Source organism: Anticarsia gemmatalis, chromosome Z (genome assembly GCF_050436995.1).
Source record: "Anticarsia gemmatalis isolate Benzon Research Colony breed Stoneville strain chromosome Z, ilAntGemm2 primary, whole genome shotgun sequence".
Classification (NCBI taxonomy): domain Eukaryota; kingdom Metazoa; phylum Arthropoda; class Insecta; order Lepidoptera; family Erebidae; genus Anticarsia; species Anticarsia gemmatalis.
Window position 1 is genome coordinate 19,613,553 of NC_134776.1, and position 20,233 is coordinate 19,633,785.

At 35.9% G+C, this 20,233-nt stretch overlaps 2 protein-coding genes across 2 annotated transcripts in view; one reads left to right on the forward strand and one right to left on the reverse strand.

The window, feature by feature from the left end:
* LOC142986793 (uncharacterized) overlaps positions 1–4,351 on the reverse strand; it is a 66,076-nt gene extending 61,725 nt beyond the window's left edge. Inside the window, exon 1 of the mRNA XM_076135493.1 lies at positions 4,178–4,351. Within this exon, the coding sequence (XP_075991608.1) occupies positions 4,178–4,258 (81 nt within the window). The 5' untranslated portion in view covers positions 4,259–4,351. The remainder of the gene's footprint in view (positions 1–4,177) is intronic.
* The window catches only part of LOC142986794 (rho GTPase-activating protein 1-like), an 87,393-nt gene that overhangs the window by 36,548 nt on the left and 30,612 nt on the right, over positions 1–20,233 (forward strand). Inside the window, exon 3 of the mRNA XM_076135498.1 lies at positions 8,394–8,515. Within this exon, the coding sequence (XP_075991613.1) occupies positions 8,394–8,515 (122 nt within the window). The remainder of the gene's footprint in view (positions 1–8,393; positions 8,516–20,233) is intronic.

Genomic DNA, 20,233 nt, shown 5'->3' on the forward strand with positions numbered 1-20,233 from the left:
AAAATTATTTTGGCCCGTCTGAACCTCTGTATTAGTCGCATACCTTACGAACCGCGCCTTGCAGACCATTTCTATGGTTTTCGTCAAGTCGGTAGAAGCCTAATAGACAGATCAATTTTAGCGTTTAGAATTTTAGTATGCAAAGTACGTGTTTAAGTGAGTTTCTACTCGGGACTGTCCCCGTGGAAAGTCTGGCCGTGTTAAAAAGTATCTAATGTTTTAATTTAGTTTATAAACTATCTATATGCCAAATTTTATTAAAATTGTACATATGGATACATGTATTGACGCGGACTCGCACTGTACCTTAGAATAACGTTTTATAATAGGTAAACATACTACGCGAAAGTTTAAAAGTTATGATTTAATTAAAATGAATCAGTAGTTTTATGTGAAAGAGGAACAAACACCTATACAATCTATTAGCAGGATAATGTAGGTTCTGTTTACGGAAAATAACGCAGCTCAAAGCGATAAGCTTCATTAGCGTAAGATCATAATCTGTTTTAATTATCTGGAATGTATTTCGAATTTAATTTATTTTATTCCGACAAATGTAAAGGTGGTGAGTTTTATGTTGTACTAGCTATTACTCTCGACTGCGTTTGCTTGTACTGTGCCATAAAACTATGGCGTTTTGAACGCATAGTTCCCGTTACCGTGGGATAAATACTATTCTATGTCCTTTATCAGCTCTCAAAATATCAAATTTTACCCAAATCGCTTTGGTGGTTTAGGCATGAAGAAGACAAACAGACAAAGTTACTCTCGCAATCGTAATATTGGTAGGTATTTTATGTCACAGATAAAACTACTATTTCTTTAAAGCAGTAAGCAAAAGTTAGTAGCAAAGCATTTGTGTTAATTGCACATAAGCTTCATAAAAATCGTACCATATTCATACATCTAAAAATCCAAACTCTAGCATTTGCAATGGCAGATTAATAGATTAATCAACCCCTCCTTTATACCTATATTATATGAAAAAACGAACACGTGATTTGTTGTGAATTTCGCTGATATTTTACACAAATCTATTCGGAATACGCGTTTTTGATAAAGCGGACTAATCCGGCTTTGTACGGATTTTTTCAACTGTACAAATATTATACATTTTAATTTTGTTTATGAATAAAGGATGGCTCTAAATATTATTTCAAATCCGTTGTGATATTAAGAAATTAAGCTGCATGTTAGATAAGTAGATTTTGCCACTTAAGGTATTTACAATTCAATAATGATCAAGTAATTTCAGTATTCTTTTTATATTGCCTTTTTGAATGTCCCACTGCTGGGAAAAAACCTCAGCAGATTTCAACACCCCTCGGTCGTTTGTTTCCCTCAGCCACCCCCTAAGGTACGTGTCTAGATCGTCTCAGCGATAGATATCCGTTTGGGCCTACCCCGTCTGCGCCGTATATCTTGCAACACCCATTATGTAGCAACGATAACAGTATTTCAATATTTATTTTAAATGTGTCTTGTATAGGAACATTGTTTGTAATTTAGTTTCAGCATTACAAATGTCCAATATTAACTTGTATTGTGGTTAAATCGAGCAAACCTACTTCTATAAATTTATTTTATAATGTATTTTATACTAATACGTTAATACGTATAAGAAATGTAATTATTAAATACTTAACAGTATCTCTATGCTAGTCGATAAACGAAATCCGATCTTTTCCGACGGTAAACAATAGTAATGAGTCACATACAAATAATAAATATTTGGTGAATAAGTACTTATAAATAATAAAAACAAAATCCCACATTTTCTGTACTATTGGACTTTAAATTTCGAGAAATTGACAAAAAAATCAATCTATTTGTCGAGTGCCAATTTATGTCTGAAAAATCGTACGTTGCTTGTATAACTTTTTCATGAATTCTGTATGAAAAAGACAAAGGTGGTTCTGAAAAAAGACTGCCGTGGCATCTGCAAATATGTTTGACTTTCCGTCCTTTATGAATCTTTCGTAGAATAATATTTGTATGACGATAAAGTACATGAATATGATGTTACAATATCGCAGTTGAAATTATAAATGTACGGTTTATTTTATGTTTTGTGACTTCTGAATTCCACCTGCGATAAATATTTGTGTGATGAACACGGGTATCTGTTCTGAACCTGGTTGTCAATTTATCTATATAAGTATGTATTTATAAATATATAAGTATGTTTATCAGTTTGGTTACCGTAGTTCATGCTATGCTTAGTTTGGATTCATACGACATTATGTGAGTTGTCCAATAAAGTAGGGCCGCTGAGTTATTACCGATTTGACACATGACAAATTGACAATACTAGTGAAGTGACTAAACCAGTAACACTAATATCATTTTAAAACAGTTTGTTTTTAAATATTCTAGTATAGAGTTTAATTAAATAAAATCAAAACCAATAATAGTTAAAGACACAAGTTCTTCATTAGGTATCCTTGATGAAATAAAATAAATATCCATATTCCTTATTCCTATATTCCATCAATATTCCTTGAAATAAAATCATACCTATTCCAATGAATTCGGACCGAATACAAGCACATCACTATGAAAACTAGACGCACGAATCCGCACGATGTAACTTTATACAAGCGCGCCAAAGAACAAAAAATAAATGTTTTCATATTATTTACAAACTAAACTATTTTAGTTTTGAAACAGTGTTTATTGGAAAATTACTTAATTCTGATATTTTGACATAAAGTTTTATATTAAAGAGGTAATTAGTAATTACTCAGCGGCCGTACTATAATACCTATTAAAACTCCTAGAATGTTTTTCAGAGATACGATTTTCTTTGCGATACAAAGTTATGGTAAAAAGAGTTAGAGACTTTTAATTTATTTTATCTTATTGAGGAATTCATTTGATTGTAGGTAAATTTCTCTGAAAATACAAACTTTTACTTTTTCATTGGTTCTCTTTGAAAAGCGTGTAAGACTGTTAGCCGAATAGAATGACTCTCGGACTTGTTACTACTTATCTTTTCTCTATAAAACATATTTATAGTTAAATACAATTATTATTAATTTCATTTACAAATGAGTAATGAGTTTCTTGCTAGCTTTCCTGGTAGTCAGTGGTAGATTCAGTAACAGTAACGACTATCATGAGTGTCAACATTACAATTTTAATTTTGAATATACAACATGCTTAAACTACTTAGATTAAAGATAAATATTATCGAAATAAATAATAAGGTACTTATAATCGATAATTTTAAAATACATTAAGAGCGTTATAGTTAAAAGTACGAGCGTAAAGCAACCTTTAATAAACCACGTTGAGCAAAAAACCCTTAAGTATTGTATCGAATAAATAAGTACTGAATAAATTATTTAACGCCGCGTATATGATGAACAAGATTATTCTTTGAAACCGGCATTATATTTTTTGCTGTCTGTAACTGCCGGGATAATATATATTATTTATACGAAAAAAAGATGGTTAATGTGAGTGTGAAAAACTTTCGTTGGTTAAAAAAAGACAAAGATAATTTATTTTACAATCATGTGTACAATAAAGATGGTATAATAAGCATAGGTTTAACATAGAAAGTATGATGAAGTAATTTTTATCAAATAAATAAAAACTTCAAACTCTCTCTCTCTCCGTCTTTCCAATTCTATATAAAAATTATAATTATTATTCTAATTAGTCTGTAGTAATTGGTAGTTTTTCATTTTCAAGTTAAGTAAAAGGTCGCCACACCCTAACAGTAATAAGGAAATGCTAGATTTCCTTATTACTGTTAGGGTGTGGCGGCTCAATAAGTTAGTTATTTTTTTAAAACGTCATACAACATGACTTTTAGGTGCAGCGCAGACGACAGACTATCCATGACGCACTTTTTAGTCTGTGAAAATAGAACTGATGCCATTATATGCAGTAACGCACACAACGCGCAAAAAGTCCGGCGCGTTACTACACATAATGGCGTACGTTCTATTTTCACAGACTAAAAAGTGCGTCAAGGATAGTCTGTCGTCTGCGTTGCACCTTAAAATAATTGCAGTAAGAGCAATCTTTTAAATTATATTATTTCCGAAAGAAAAGTAGTTCCCACATATATCTTATAAATTCTGCATTTCTTACAAACCGGCTTAAATGCGGCTCTGTCTAAGTACCTGTCTAGGGATCTATCGATTGTTATAATAAAAGCACTTACCACGTACCGCTCCAAATCGTACAAAAATCTCTCTAGCGTTACTCCTCGTTTTACACCGACAAGGCAAATTAGTGGAATCATTTTGCTTACAATATAACACACTGTCAAAATATAAAAAATAGAACACCACTTTGTTATTGCTATTTCACCAAATAAACACTCACTTAACAAGTTAAACTTATTGTAATGACTAGGATTCACAAAGCGTACGCGAACACGTGGTCTACCAAATGAATGCTCTCGGCTAACTGATCGATCTGAACTGTTTTTTGATACACCCTATAGGCGCAGGCGCCGAGGGATGCATCTATTCAAAGGTAAAATGTATAGGTGATCGAATAGAGAGAGGGTTTCTGAAGCCCCTCCGGAATGTCTGGCAAAGCTGCGCACCGCTATTGGTACTTTTCGGACTCTGTCTAAAAGCACATAGTTTGGATTACGTATCCCCTCACATAATGCGTCGCCACCCCCCCCCCCCCCATTCAAAGACCGCCCCTTTCGATATTGACGAATGCGTTCTGTGCACGACTTATTTGTTGGCTCGGATTGTGGAATTTAATATTTTAATTTAGTGGAGACTGAATACGCGGGTGGATTGTGTTAACGATGCGATGTCTGCATGAACATTGAACATGAATGAATGGCGGGCCGAGTAATCGTCTGATGTCTGATAGAGATTTATGGCGTATTTACTCGCACGTTAGTATCTTTATATATATAATTCTTCTGTAAGTGTGTATGTTACCGAACTTCTCTTAAACGACTGGACCGATTTTGATGAAATTTTTTGTGTGTGTTCAAGGGGGTCTGAGAATGGTTTATATTATTAAAAAAGTTTAAAATTTTCAAATTAAAGACGTGTAGACAGGACAACGTCTGTCGGGTCCGCTAGTTATTTATAAATATACATTGTATGTAGCCGCTTGCTGTAAATTCACAACGCTAAAATCTCTCGGTAATACTTAATGCTTCCATTTTTTTATTTTGTTCGGAGCGAGATGTTTTACACTTAGATTTTAGATAGAGGATAAATAGCTTTTAGCACCTGCATTAAAAAGGTCTGCAGAACACCTGCAGTTAAGTCCGGGAATAAAAGTAGGAAGGAAATTCCCAGTTGTCACCCCGGGGCGACAGCGTAATGGGGTCAACTGGGTATATACCATAAAAATAACATAATAAAAATTAATCTGCCAAAAGAAGGACGTATTTGCCTTAAAGCGCAATATTTTATCTTCTCTATAGCTGGAGTGGCAGCCCTTGTACTGAGTCGCCCCGTGAAATTACACTGGTACCCATAAGCCCCCCGTGATGCGTTTGTGCTAGAGTTAGTAACAAGTACAGTCAGCAAAAAATATATATTATTAGTTTGTTAAGAAGAATTTTGTTAACACGAGTTTGCGGTTTTAGATTATGTCGTCTAGAAATCGATTAAAGCATTTTTTTGTAAGAGTCGTAGCATCGTATAAGCAGTTGATTTTCTTTAGAAGCGTGCGGGCTCTGCTGTTCTATTCGCTTGAAGGCCAGACGAATGGTCATCTTATAATTACTCATTTTATTCACCTAGACATATTCAATTATTTAAATTACAATTATATTAAATTCGTCAACGAGATAAAAGTCTCAATTCAGAAAAAAATCAAAATTCAATAAAAAAATCACAATGTGTGCACTAACCGGTTAGTAGCTTAGTTTTAGAACGTCCCTCTTGTTACTCATATCAATTATGTTATCTCTACTTATATTACGAGGGGGAGAGCTTTGTTAGTGATTTGTAATTTAATCCCTGGAACTACCGAACTGAATATCTTTTACATTTTACTAATTGGGCCACGTATTATATCTGATATACACGTGTTCTGTATTACTTGGGTAGAAGGAAATGAAAACAATAATATAATTCGTTGCAAAAACGTTTTTAAAGCTATCTCTGATTCTAGGGTTTGCCTAAACCAGTTTATTTAAAACAGGTGCTTACTTCGGTGTACAAAGCGAGCTGGACAAACCTAGTTGTAAGCCAACCGGTTAGTACAATGAGGCATACAGGATTCAATATAAACATTTGCGTCACAATATAAAATGTTAAGGAACATGAAATCAAGTTATCTTCAATGTGCGAACACTGATTAGCGATTTGCTACAAACACTCTACGAATAAGCCGCGCCGTAGCGTTTGCTACGGACGTCTACGACTTCACGTAGCACGGACGTTTCGGATTATAAGTGTAGTTCCCCATTGCTGCTTAAGATCAGAGTCAGAAACTATCGAAATAATTTGTTTTCCTTGTCAATTATAACGATATGATTATTATTATAAGTATGTATCATCTATAATGCCTTGATCACACGTACCGAGCAAACCAGCGAGACAGTGCTATCGGCTAAATACTCGGTGCGTCTAAACATTGCACCGAGTGCTCGGCCGAACGAAGCAGGGAGACAGTAGCTCGCCCGCCGTTCTATTTATTGTTATTTAGACAGAGTTACCATCCCCCCGCTTCCCCGCACCGTCTCGCTCGCTCACTCTGCAGGTTTGAACGTACACTGTCTCTCCGTCTCCCCGTCTGCCACCCGGCCACAAGATTGTCCGATCCACCATGTCCGAATTGTAGTCTAAATAGAACTGAACTGACTGTGCTGATTTCAAAACGTGTGTGAACAGCTACTCGCTTACTATACTGTCTCGGCTGAGAAACATTTTACTGTCTTGACCGTTTGCTCGGTACGTGTGATCAAGACATAAGTTTGGAAGCTCAACTGCGGTCATACCATATGTTCGTAGTTCTAGTTATTTCTATCTACATTAATCATAATATTTTTATTCGACATACATTTCTGTAATTCAATTCTCCTATAAAAAAATAGCTTTTCCATTTCATATGAAAAAATATTATTTACATGTTTTGTAAACTAAAACATTTTAAAAATACAAGAGATAGTTTATTCAACAAACAAGCTCGCGCTAATATCGCCGGATTAAAAAATAAAAAAATAATTATTATATTTTTACTGAATGCTATACGATACTTGTACTCATGAAGTAAGTTAATACGTTATATGTGTATTTATACGGTTTTCGGTAATAGTCGGTAGTGCGACCGACTGCTGATCATTAGGTCCAGCGTTAGACTCCCGGGTCGTTCAGAGGTCTATTTGTTTCCTTTAATTCACATTTGAATGTTTCTTAATAGTAAGACTCGCTTCCTTTTATATAGTACTAACATTGTTGATAAGGAAACGAGGATGTGTTCCATACACCGCTTACACCTTTGGGCACAACAGGGGTGATGTTACGTATGTATTCGAATTTCACGTAATCGACGCCGGCTCGGCTCATTATGTAGTTAACATAGTAGATGTGTAACGTACTCAGCTGTATACGGACTCTCGCACGTGTGATAATTTGTGTGAAAAGCTTTTGCGTTTGTTTTAACGCTTCATCTATGACTATAATTAACAAATATATGTCTATCTATCCCAGTTGAAAAAAGCGACAGCGTGGAAATCTTGCGGAAGTGAGTTTGACTGTCATACTTAGGATTGGCTTCAAATAGCTTAAGACAGAGATAGGTGGAGGGAAGGGAGGTCTTTGCCCTGCAGTGGGTCAAGGGCTGATAATAATAATTACTACAATTCATTAATATTTCAGAATATAGTAGTTAAAAATCGAACCTCAGGGATAGAATTCGTAACTTATGAGTTACTGTTATTTAAAATCACTAACGTTGTGTGACGCGAGACACCACTGTTTATTCTTTTTTTGACGTATGGACATTTCCCACCGCACCGGCCATCGCCACAAGATGTCTCATAAATTCATATACATTTTCGTTTCCGATAATTACATTTGTGCAACTATTAAAAATCATCAAGCGAATTATACTAATGTGGAGCATATATTCGTATACATATGTGACCGCAGGCTCGTGGAGCGGATGTGCGGGTTGTGGCTATTTACTATTCGGGACGTTTTGAAATTACATAAAAGTAATTAGTAACATTTTCAAAGGGTATTGACCCAATGATAATGCAACTGTAATATCTCTAGGGTTGAATATCCACAGCCAATGGGTGGGTGAAGGCCACTAATTACGACTCAAGCTTCATAGATTTTTGGCTTGTGATGTTTGAAGACTATCCACCCACAACAATATAGGCTACAGTGTAAAAGTTTAAAAAAATTGCAGATATAAGTTTGTTATTTTGTTGTTGTCCACAGCTCCACTGCCACCGGAGCTGCTAGACATTCCCGATGACCTCCTGGAGCGTTCAGCGAGCGACGGCACCATCGAGGAGAACTTTGAGGAGGAGCTCGCCAGGGCGCCAGAAGTCTATGCCGAGGTATGTTCTTATGTTAACGAGTAGCTTTAGTTCCACAGGTGCTGGTTCCTGCATACACAGATTATAACATTTTCAATTCCTGTTATATTCTAGAATATTCAATAACAGGATTTTCAGTCGTACGCTCCGAAATATAAAATGCGAGTGTTTAATCTGTCTAATTATTCGTCGGTTTCCATGTTCCTTTGAAAAATTATATATTTTACCCCTTTATTTTAACGCAGAGTAGAAGGTAAAGGGCTGAGGTTGTTTTGTGTGCAACCTCATATTGTAGGGGTTATCTCATTATAAACTAAAGTTCAAACACAGCTTTTAAAAATGCATCACATAATATGTGTGAGAAAAATCCAAGCAGTTGTAGGATGTCAACTTCACAACTGAAAATGAAAGTCCACTGAAGTCCTTATAATAAAAGAAAACGAAACTTAACAGTTAAAATTTTACCTTGCATGTAAAAAACGAAATTCATACATATCTTTAAAATCAAATTAGTTGGCATAAGAATTTAGACGTAGCTTGCCGACTGTGTCAAATCCTAGATTGACCTTTTACATCGCCTCCGAAGCATTCTAAGCCAAATAATAAACAAGCGGGCGCGATTGACCGGCCGAGTCTTTGCGACCAATATTGTGATTAACGGTGAGTACACAAAACTTAGTTAGATAATATCTTTACTAATATTATAAAATTGTAGAGCTTGTTTGTTTGAACGCGCTAATCTCAGGAACTACTGAAAAAAAGATAAAGATCATTTACTGTTGGATAGCCTATTTATTTAGAAAGGCTATATAACATTACGCTACTACCAATAGAAGCAGAGCACCAGTAAAAAATGTTTTAGAAACGGGGAAACTTATGACCTATGAGCGAAGCAGCGCGAATCAGTTAGTTATATTATATTCAGCTTTATAATATTAGTATAGATAATATAATGCACACTCCGCAGTCCAAGCTTTGTTCACACGATACTGCACATATTTATGATGCACTATACGAAAAAATTGTGTTCTAACTTTTATTTATGCTATGTTTGATGGATTATGAAATGTATTGGACACCTTCATTGTTCACGTTACAAAAAGCGTCGAGTACAATTTGTTTGCTGTCGCAGCATGGTTCATTTTATAGCAAGAGATGACGTAATAATTGTAGTTTTTATCTATACTAATATTATAAAGCTGAAGAGTTTGTTTGTTTGTTTGAACGCGCTAATCTCAGGATCTACTTGTCCGATTTAAAAAAATCTTTTAGTGTTAGATAGCCCATTTATCAAGGAAGGCTATATAACATCACGCTACGGTTATTAGGAGCGGAGTAGCAACGAAAAATGTTACAAAAACAGGGAAAATTATGACATATTCTCTTAGGTGACGCAAGCGAAGTTGCGCGGGTCAGCTAGTTTTTAATAAAGTTATAACCGCGCGATACCTTTGCACATTATAGATTATCGCTAGAGACACGTTGTAAAGGACTAAACGAAGCATTGTGGCGGTAAACCATGTTCTATTTTCTAAGCTGTAAAGTTAAAAATTGAATTTTCACGTCTGACTTCTTGGCTGTTTATAAAGTCATTATCTTTGTATAAAGATTGAGGATTATTGGACAATATCTTGTATTTAAACCCTTATCTAAATAGGATATTGGTACCCGTTTTTAACTAGTAAATACTAAAGCTCGATGACTGATTTCAGGATTTGAAAATAGGTTCAGTGAGTGCAAAATAATAATTATAATAAACTGCACAATTACAGACAATGATGTATTGCTTTAGTTGTGGATCCGTTTAGAAACTACTTTACAATTTCTATATCTAGAATTGTTATTTATTTAGAGGCATGAATAAGGAAGAAATACGCGTACTGTTCAAATTTATTAAAATATTGGCCTTAGCTTGGGTCGATTTCCATATTTGTGTTTGAAATTCAGTTCATTCTCATTTCTCACCGGTCTCGCCATCGTGGAAATCAAATCGCTACGTAACTTAAATGCATGGACTCAAAGTCAGGGAGAACCGTTGCTTAGTTACGAGCAGCCGCCCCCACCCTCTCCCCCAAAGAGACCTACAACCAATTACTGCGCATTTTCTAGTTCAACTTGTACAGTCAGCTCCAAAAAAAGCTCAACAACTTCATTTTCAAGACGTGTGACCTGTGTTACGTAACTTAATAAATAACTGATCAAAATCACGTAGAATGAATTAGAATTAAACATTTCAATCAATGGCAAATGTTTTTTCCATGGAAAAATGTGCACACTTCAGTATATAGGGTTTCAAAAGATCTATACTATAATATTATAAAGTTGAAGAGTTTGTTTGTTTGAACGCGCTAATCTCAGGAACTACTGGTCCGATTGGAAAAATTCTTTCAGTGTTAGATAGCCCATTTACCGAGGAAGGCTATATATCATCACGCTACGACTATTAGGAGCAGAGTATCAGTGAAAAATGTTACAAAAACGGGGAAAATTATGACTCTCTTATGTGACGCAAGCGAAGTTGCGCGGGTCAGCTAGTTGAGTATGATCAGCTACTTTTGGAGCTGACTGTACAATAAATGTTAGTGACTATAGCATAACAGATTGCACGTTCACCTCGGAACTGCCAATTTGTATATCTTCTTCTTGTCGTATGGTTAGTGGTCAACCTAGTGTCAAAGTTGTTCAAGCCGCCCAAAGGCCTTTGACGTGGCTTAACGACTGTTATCTTAATTGACAACAACCGGGACCGACTTTTTACGTGCCCTCCGAAGCACGGAGACGCCCTGTTCAAATACCACTATGCGGTCACCCATCTATGGAATGACCGCGCCAAGGTTTGCTTAACCCACAGATCGTTTACCGACCGGTGAGCGCAACTGGCTACGGGCGCCTCAATTTGTATATAAATGAAGTATAGATTCGACAATCGAGCGGCCGCCGTAGCGCGGACCAACCTACAACTTATTTAAGACTCGCTGACACGCTGGCTTTGCTTGCACACGAAGTTTATCGGCTGTTTAAGTTACCGAGTGTTAACTCGTGCTAAATTTCATAATTAAACGTTGGTTTGTGGACATGTCGCCTAAATGCGCTTTACTACTACAATTAGTAGTATTATTACAATTTATACATACCCACAATTGTGAGTCGAAACGCATATTCGCATAATATCTTACGTTAGATTTTCGTTGCCGGTGATTCGTTTGTTATTAGAAAGAGGGTCCGTTTCCTACTTCTCATTTGCGAGATTTAAGAAAAACCTTAAGGAATCATACAGAACTTCTTTACTCACTTACTACTACTAACCAACACTTTCCTAGAGAATCACTCTTTATATCGTTAAAAGCTGCGTGAAAATCACCGGTTTTAACCGTGAAAGCGTAACAAACAGATATACTTAGCATCAATAATATTAATATGGATTCAATAATGTAGGTTAAATAAACTAATTGATCGTTGGATAGGAACGGATAGACTTACTAAATATGTGACATTATTATTCGGCTACTCTACCAAGCATAAAAACTCCAGTTTCACGGTGTATGGATATTATGTCGGATAACTTATGTGCTAGATAAAATGGCAGTTAAATATAAGTAAGCAGGGAAACAACTGTCATATTATCTTTTATACCACTCAGGTGGCAAAAATGTGCACGGTAAGTGGTTACCGAAGTCCTTGAAAGGATGCAACACCGTGGACATCACAAACTCTGCTGACCGTAAAAACTGATTTACTCTTCCAAAGGACCTTATAAATACAGTAGCTCTCGGGGATACCGTGACAAGGAAATCATTTGCGCTCACCGGTCGGTAAACGGTCTGTGACTTAAGAAACCATTGGCGTGGTCATTCCATAGATGGGTGACCGCGTACTGGGCGTTTGAACTGGGCGTCTCCGTCCTTCGAAGGGCACGTTAAAAGTCGGTCCCGGTTGTTGTCTACTACGATAATTGTCGTTAAGCCACGTCAAAGGCCTCTCGTTCGGCTTGAACAACTTTGACACTAGGTTGACCATCACTAACCATACGACAAACAAACATTTAACAGTTAATCCATTGAAGGCAATTTCTCTGAAACACACATATTTAAACCCAATAAGATGACCTAAAAGGGAACTAAGAATAGTTTAATGTAACACTAAACGGTCGAATTGAGAACCTACTTTTTACGTCTGTTAAACTTTTCAGTCTTTCGTATTATCTTTCATCCTTCGAATGCGAAGGTGTAGCTTCACTTAGCTGTAAATTCTGGCTTCGCTTCAAGTCTAACATCGGTGTTTAGTTTTACTCTCTACAAATATTTATAGAATTCCTGAAAATCTCTGACGGCTATCAGAAATAACGTTTACGTGAACATCTGATATTAAACACAGTTTTAGGATTATAGCGCATTATTTTTTGCAAAAACAGTGTGTATTTAAATATAGAGCTAAACTTTTTAATAATTTTATGGGAAACTGACGATGTTATTTTATTCACTGCTGTAGCGGCAAGCTTACAACTTAATTCAAAATTCAATTTTCTATAATCATGTTTTACTAGGGCTTCGCTTCCAATTTCGGAAGAAGACCCTTGCTGAGCATACGGACATAATGTTAAGCATAGAAATAGATCTTTGTATATCTTTATAATATGTTAAAGCCTTTAAACATATAATATAGCTATCACGTGGTCTATATAATTAAAAATCGGTGTAATTAAACATAACACCACGTTGAATAATGTTTCACAATATCGATGGCATTCAAATTGACAAGGTATATTGGTGAAAGCTTGACCGCCTGAACCTACCGCTAATGTTTTGGTTTAAATACATCAATGTCTGCATTTCCGTTGAATTTCAGCCGTGATTAATACGGATAATGGGTATTTAGTTCCGAAACTCGGTGGCTCACTACCTAGTATTTTGGAAACGACTTATTTGATAATGTTAGAAATGCAGGTAGGGTAAGGATGCAATCAATGGACCAGCTTTGATAAGTCCCGTGATAAGAACTGAATGGTCCAATCAAAAATACACTGGTCCCAATAACGCAACCATATTTTACTATTTATTTATTGCCCTTCTGCCTCTAAACCCTTTATTCCAAAAATATAAATACTACGGATACTTAAAAAAAGTACAAGTCATTTAACCAATTTATATTTTGCCTGCTGTTATGGATTCTTTTATTTTTAAGTCCCTTATATATTCCACTGCTGGGCAAAGGCCACCTCTTTCTTCTTCAAAACCTATCTGTCCTTTACCATATTTCGCCACAATGGACCATCAAATGCCGTTTTAATTTTATGACCGTTCAAAGTTAAGTGATCCAATAGTAACAACCTTACCCTACTGTTCGTATACGAAGAGAATCGCATGTATAACTCAATAATGTTTCAGCACGAATAAGCTTCGTAGCACGTGTGTAACTCGTCTGAAAATTATCATAATGAACCAATACGTAGAGCGAATGCCTCCTCGTTATTTATAAGTTTTCAGGGCGCGTGTCATATGATGATTATAGCTATCACGTGCTGTAATGAGTTCTATTTACACACGGAATAGAGTAACTGTGGTTTTTGTGTGTTTCTTAATCTGGCCTGTTTATTCTGAGCTGCTATCAGAGGATATCTTTGTCTTAGACGGTGAATAATATTAGAATTTATGGCGTATTGCACAATATTGTCGAACTTTTATAACTTTTAGGGTTTAGATTGGGCAGTATTTTTATAGTTCAGTTCCTGAGTTTCACCGTCGGACTTTTCTCGGCTGAAGTCAAATGGAATGTATTGTTAATTAGTCCGTTAGCTTTCGGAGACGAGATCATTGGCTAAGTCGTTTTTTATGCCCCTGGTAGTAATCTAAAGATACGAATACCGCTAGTAACATTTTTAACGGTTTCAATACAAGATAATGCAGTTTCATTGAGCAATACAATTCTACAAACCTATTCCACAATATTAGGTAGGTACCGGTAGGTGTAGAAGCGGCCTTAAGCTGCCAATTACCTCTAATCTTAATCTACGAGTGATTAGTAGTTATTATACATCAAAGCTCATTTGGTTTGCAGCCGATATATCGAGCTGTAGCCGTATAGGTAGATACTTAGTCGTTATAGCGATGGACACGGCTACGCGGGAATGGCCGCCGCTGATGTGTTTCGAGCGCGATGCCGCATGTAGATTTTTATTAATGTTATAGTTGTTGTGACAATAATACAATAGTTTGTGTTGGAGTTTGGGAGAAACCTTGCCCGGCTGTTTTTTTGTTTGTCGTATGGTTAGTGATCAACCTAGTGTCAAAATTGTTCAAGCCGCCCGAGAGGCCTTTGACTTTGGCTTAACGACTGTTATCTTAGTATGCAACAGTGGGGACCGACTTTTTACGTGCCCACCGAAGCACGAAGACGCCCAGTTATAATATCACTATGCGGTCACCCATCTATGGAATGACCGCGCCAAGGGTTGCTTAACTCACAGATCGTTTACCGACCGGTGAGTGCAACTGGCTATGGGCGCCGTTGCCCGGCAACTGGACTTTATAGGGCTAAAAAATAGATTTTTTTAAGTTAATTTATTACAACTTTTGGTTACTAAAATTAAGAGTAGTATTTATTATCAACATCAATTCTGCAGTCATAACTTTTAAACTCTCGCGTTGTTAGGTGCTGAAGAACGCCCGTTTTCGCCGATTTTATAAAAAATGCCCGTGAGTTTCTTACAGTTTCTTCTCGCGAGCAAAAGTTTCCGAAACGGTGGTAGATTAAAAATACTTATGACGATTTCAAATACTTGTTAAAAAGTTTTTGTAATAAAGCATATTATTATTTGGCTTTGACACCACTTTTAGAAGTTACGGTTAGATTTATCAGGCGCAGTTTACTACATATTTCACACATTTGCTGTCATTTTATCTATCAGATACGTTATACGATACTTACTATACTAATATTATAAAGCTGAAGAGTTTGTTTGTTTGTTTGAACGCGCTAATCTCAGGAACTACTGGTCCGATTTGAAAAATTCTTTCAATGTTAGATAGCCCATTTAAAGAGAAAGGCTATAGGCTATATATCATCACGCTACGACTAATCGGAGCAGGATACCAGTAAAAAATGTTACAAAAAGGGGGAAAAATTTTGACCCATTCTCTCATGTGACGCAAGCGAAGTTGCGCGGGTCAGCTAGTCTACACTATAAAGCCGTAAAACTTAACGAACATGATCATAACATCATTAATTAAATGAAGTTACCTCTCGTCACAGCCAGTTCCAAGAAAATGAGGGTAAGCGACTTACGATGGCTATTTAAAGAGTTCTGAAAACCACTACACTATGTATTTCAGATATACTTTAATAAGTTCATTAGTCACAATGTCTACGGAAAATTTTTGATATAAAAATTCTATTTAACATTTTTTGAGAGTTCTAAAAAGCGATGAAAATTAAAACTAATAATATAATTAGTTTTTTTTTACATCTGTTACGATATCTTTTAATGTTATTTGTATGAAGTAGACATTGAGTGGGATATTAATTACTGTATTTTTAAAACTCGGTTTTTATTGAAATTTTAATGTATTCAGTAGCCTGTTCGAGCCGGCCCACCTTGATTCCCTATCTGTCGGCTGCCCGGTCCCCCATCCCGCGGCCGCCGCCCGCCGCCGCGCCGTCCCCACCCACTCTCTGCAGCTGATAATTCCACCGTAATATTTTGAAAGCAAATGTTTCCATTTAACTCCTTTGATCTATTTTTTTAAGGTGAAATGGAAATGATAAACAATAATGATTCTCTTATTGAATACTTAAAAGACGATAAGCAACCTTGAAACACGAAAAAGTTATTTTATACAAAAGTTTAAACAAATTATGTACTAACAACTTTCCCGCAAATCGCTCGATCTATTGATGAGAGCAACATTAAAATCCAGTAGATTTTTCATTAAGTAGACTTTGTTTTAGTTTAAAGCGACGTGGCTAGATGACTTTATTTTATAAAATCGAAGTATTCAATTAGCCTCATACTGTTTTAATTTGGTCTGCAAATATTGCATTGTTAAGAATTAGAAATATACCAATCCATCTACGTACGTCTTTGTCCTTATTGAAACGATTTTAAAAGTATGTTATATTAAAAACTAAATAACACACTGACCATTGCAGTATGTAAGACAAAGACCCAGTTTCAGTTATTCTCAAAACATAAACATGAAAAAGTGCGAGTAAACAAAAAAATTGTAAAGTCTCAGTATAAAGTATTAATGTAAAACATAGTAAAAAGTTACGTTTGTTGTATAATTCATAATAGTATTGTTGAGGTCTGTATTGTCAGGGCGCTGTCCTGTTATAAAGTTGGAGGACAACTTTTTATCAGAGTCGGGCGCCGCCGGAAAGTTATGCGTTGTAGTAATCGCGACCAGGGATATTATGATGCTTGGTAACTGGAACCGAGACTCGGATATCCTTATTTTTATCCGTAACCGTTATGGTTTCTGACAGAAGTTTCGGATGAGGAGCTATATCAATTGATAAATGATAACCTATTCGATTTCTTTAAACTAATTATAGTTTATTTTTGTACTATCCATAGCTGAAACTATACTAAACTTACGAAATAATTTCAAATCCGCATCCGTTTCCGAAATCAATGTAACGTTATTATAATATTTGTATTCGTAACAATCTAATCCGAAACTTTATAATCATGTTATGATTTTCCTAACAATTCCTATGATCAATGTATAGTTCGGGAAATGTGAAAAAATAATATTTTTCAACCAGCTCTCAAGTCAACAATTAAGAAGTCCGTGAAGAAAGTCGGGGTGTAGTGGTTAGTGTTAGAGATCACGGTGTATCACGGGACAACCGCGGTGGTCGAAAATTTGATAGGAAACAAAATATTTAATGTTATTTATTAATATTTGCCTCGCTTCTGCTTTGTGTCCATTCACTAAATGTTTGTACTAAATATCTTCGAATTTTAATTCTTAGTGTGAAAATTATTATGAATGCGTACTAATTGGAACATATTAATTTTAAGCCTTTTGCCGACCGCTCCGACCGTTATTCATTTTATGCAGTATTCCTAGAAGAACTCATTATCGTTTTGATCCTTTTTGATGTGAACCGCAATTTCGCGTATGGAGCGGCCTTTTGCGTATGGCCGGTAAAGCGCTATAGGCCTAAATGGGCTGCAACCGGCACCGACATTGTCCGTGTTTCGAAGCGTATGGAACTGACCGTGGTTACACAAAACCTTTATTAATGAAATGTTGAACATAAAAAACATTACGAGAATATTACTATGACGAAAGTTAGTAGTAATCCACCAATCGTAGTACCGTTTGGGGATTCAATTAGAATGAAATGAAGGAAATATGAAGGCACAACAGAAAATCAACCTTTATACATGATGCGCATTTCTATTTGATTTATTTTAACTTCTTATGTACATATGTCGCTACAATCTACATCCAACGGCGTTAACTGTCTTACTAATATTCCTAGAAAGACAAGTCTAGCCACTAACTTCTTGGCTTGCTAAAACAATCCTCAGTCACACATCTGTCGTAACAGTTGCTTGGTTTGTTGTACGTTTAACCTAGTTTTGCATATCTCGAGCGGCTTTATAAACGAATAAAAGATGACACAAATGCTTTAAGAATCTATAGACTTCTTTGTAGCTCTCCCAATGTTGTGTTGAGATTTCAAACCGTCGCGGTACAAAGCTTGTTTTTGATAGCACTTAAGACCCTTATTCTTAGACTGGTATCAACTTGAAACAGTTTTAAGAACCTGTTTCATTATGTAAATCGGCTTTTTGAAACTATTATTATGGACCTAAGTGACCATTTGCAGTACAACATTCTCAAAGCTAGTAGTTCAAAGTGTGGTGTAGACGCGGTCAAAATGTGGATGGGTGAGCGCTTGCCCTTTTACTTAAGAGACAATTGCAACCGTTTCATACCAAAATGCCAACTTTTAATCTGTTAGTCGTTGCCACAAAGTAAAATTCCAATAATTAAAAATGTTTTTTCAAAACAAAAATGAATGATAAATTATTTTTCCGTTCAAAATTCTCGCTATATCGGCTTGCGTAAATTTATAGATATCGAACCGATGCCGTATGATATTTCTTTTTTTACAGTAAATTCGTAAAACGATGAGCTAACTGTCCGCTTGTTACGCTTTTTAAAAGTTTTATTCAGCCCTTTTAGAATTCTGCAACACTTGTTTTTTTTTGGCTTGGACTTGGTGATTTTTGGTTTTACTTATATTTCAATATTTTAAGTAAATATGACTTAAAGCTCTTGGTTAGGCAGTTATCTGTGCGGATTTCTCGAGAAAAAACGTTTAAAATCCGAGCTTTTTAAGACCTTTGTCTTCCACCAAAGTTTTAAATATGGTGATTAATCGTCATTTTTATGAGACTAATTACGAGGGGATGAAAGAGTTGTCAATAATAACTGTAACGAACTATGTCGGGTTGTGTGAGTCTAAGATAAATACTACGTTACTTAAAACATCAAAGCCAAAAATAATAATTTAGTATATCAGTGTTGGATGTCTCAGAAGGATAAGTTGAAACTATAGTTCAATTCATATTCAAGACGAAAATGAACATTCGAAAAGCCTTAATTCATTCTGCAAAATAAAGACCACTCTAGTAATGTGAACATTAAACATTATTTCAACACAAACAAAACCAGTGCACAAACTAGAAGCTGGAATGAATCCGCAAACTTTGGCAAGCATCACAGCGGCGAGGACCCTTTGTTTTGTCGCATACGTGGGTCAGCGCCCAGCACGCCCATCTCTATAATCCATACAAAGCTCTACGAAAATTTGGCACAACACACATTTGACACACCCAAAAATTAACCTTATTGCTTTAAAACAGAGTGCAATATCAAAATATTGTTCAAAGAGACATATGCTACGTGAAATATGCAGCCAAAATTGCATTTGAAATTCAACAATATGTTGCACAAAATAAAGCCTTAATTCCAATGCATTAGTTTGAGATATGCTGCTCTTAAGTTGGGTGTTCCTGGAACCCTTTTCTGTTGTAGTCATGTGGTCGGCTTGTTAGATGAAGGGGAGCGCGGGGAGTAGGAGTAATGGATGGCAAACATGGAACACTTAAGATACTTGCCAAAAATAATTTCTAAAATATTATTTTGGGCTAGATATCTAGATACTATCCATATTTACCATAATCACCAATATCTCATTGGTGATTATGGTAAATATGTATAGTATTTTCTTTAATCATGACCAGGGGGGCTATCACGTATCTCCGTTGAGAACCATTTGAAAGCCACTGTGCGTTTCATTGTTTTCTCTCTTAAATTATAGTGATTAATACGTTTCGTCACAGTAGCAATGTATGTATTGAATAGTGACCATAGATTTGACGTATACTAGCTGTCAACTGAGATACGTGATAAGCCCGCAGAAACAAACAAAAATACAGGTAAACAAAACTAAAACACGCAAATGCCGGCAACTTACTACACGCAAAACCGTTCCTAATGACACGAAGCGGAGTCAACAGCCGATTTTACTCCCCGAACTCACAACCTACTTATTCAAAGTTCATTAACATAGCGCGCGACAGTTCACATCTCAGATGCGCTAGTTAGGACTTTAACTAGAAGATAGCGGGAGGAAATCTACGGCAGCGATAGCGCAAGTAGCGAAGCGTTGTATTGAAATATTTTTTGCGCTAGATAACAAGAAGTAACGAGCATTGAC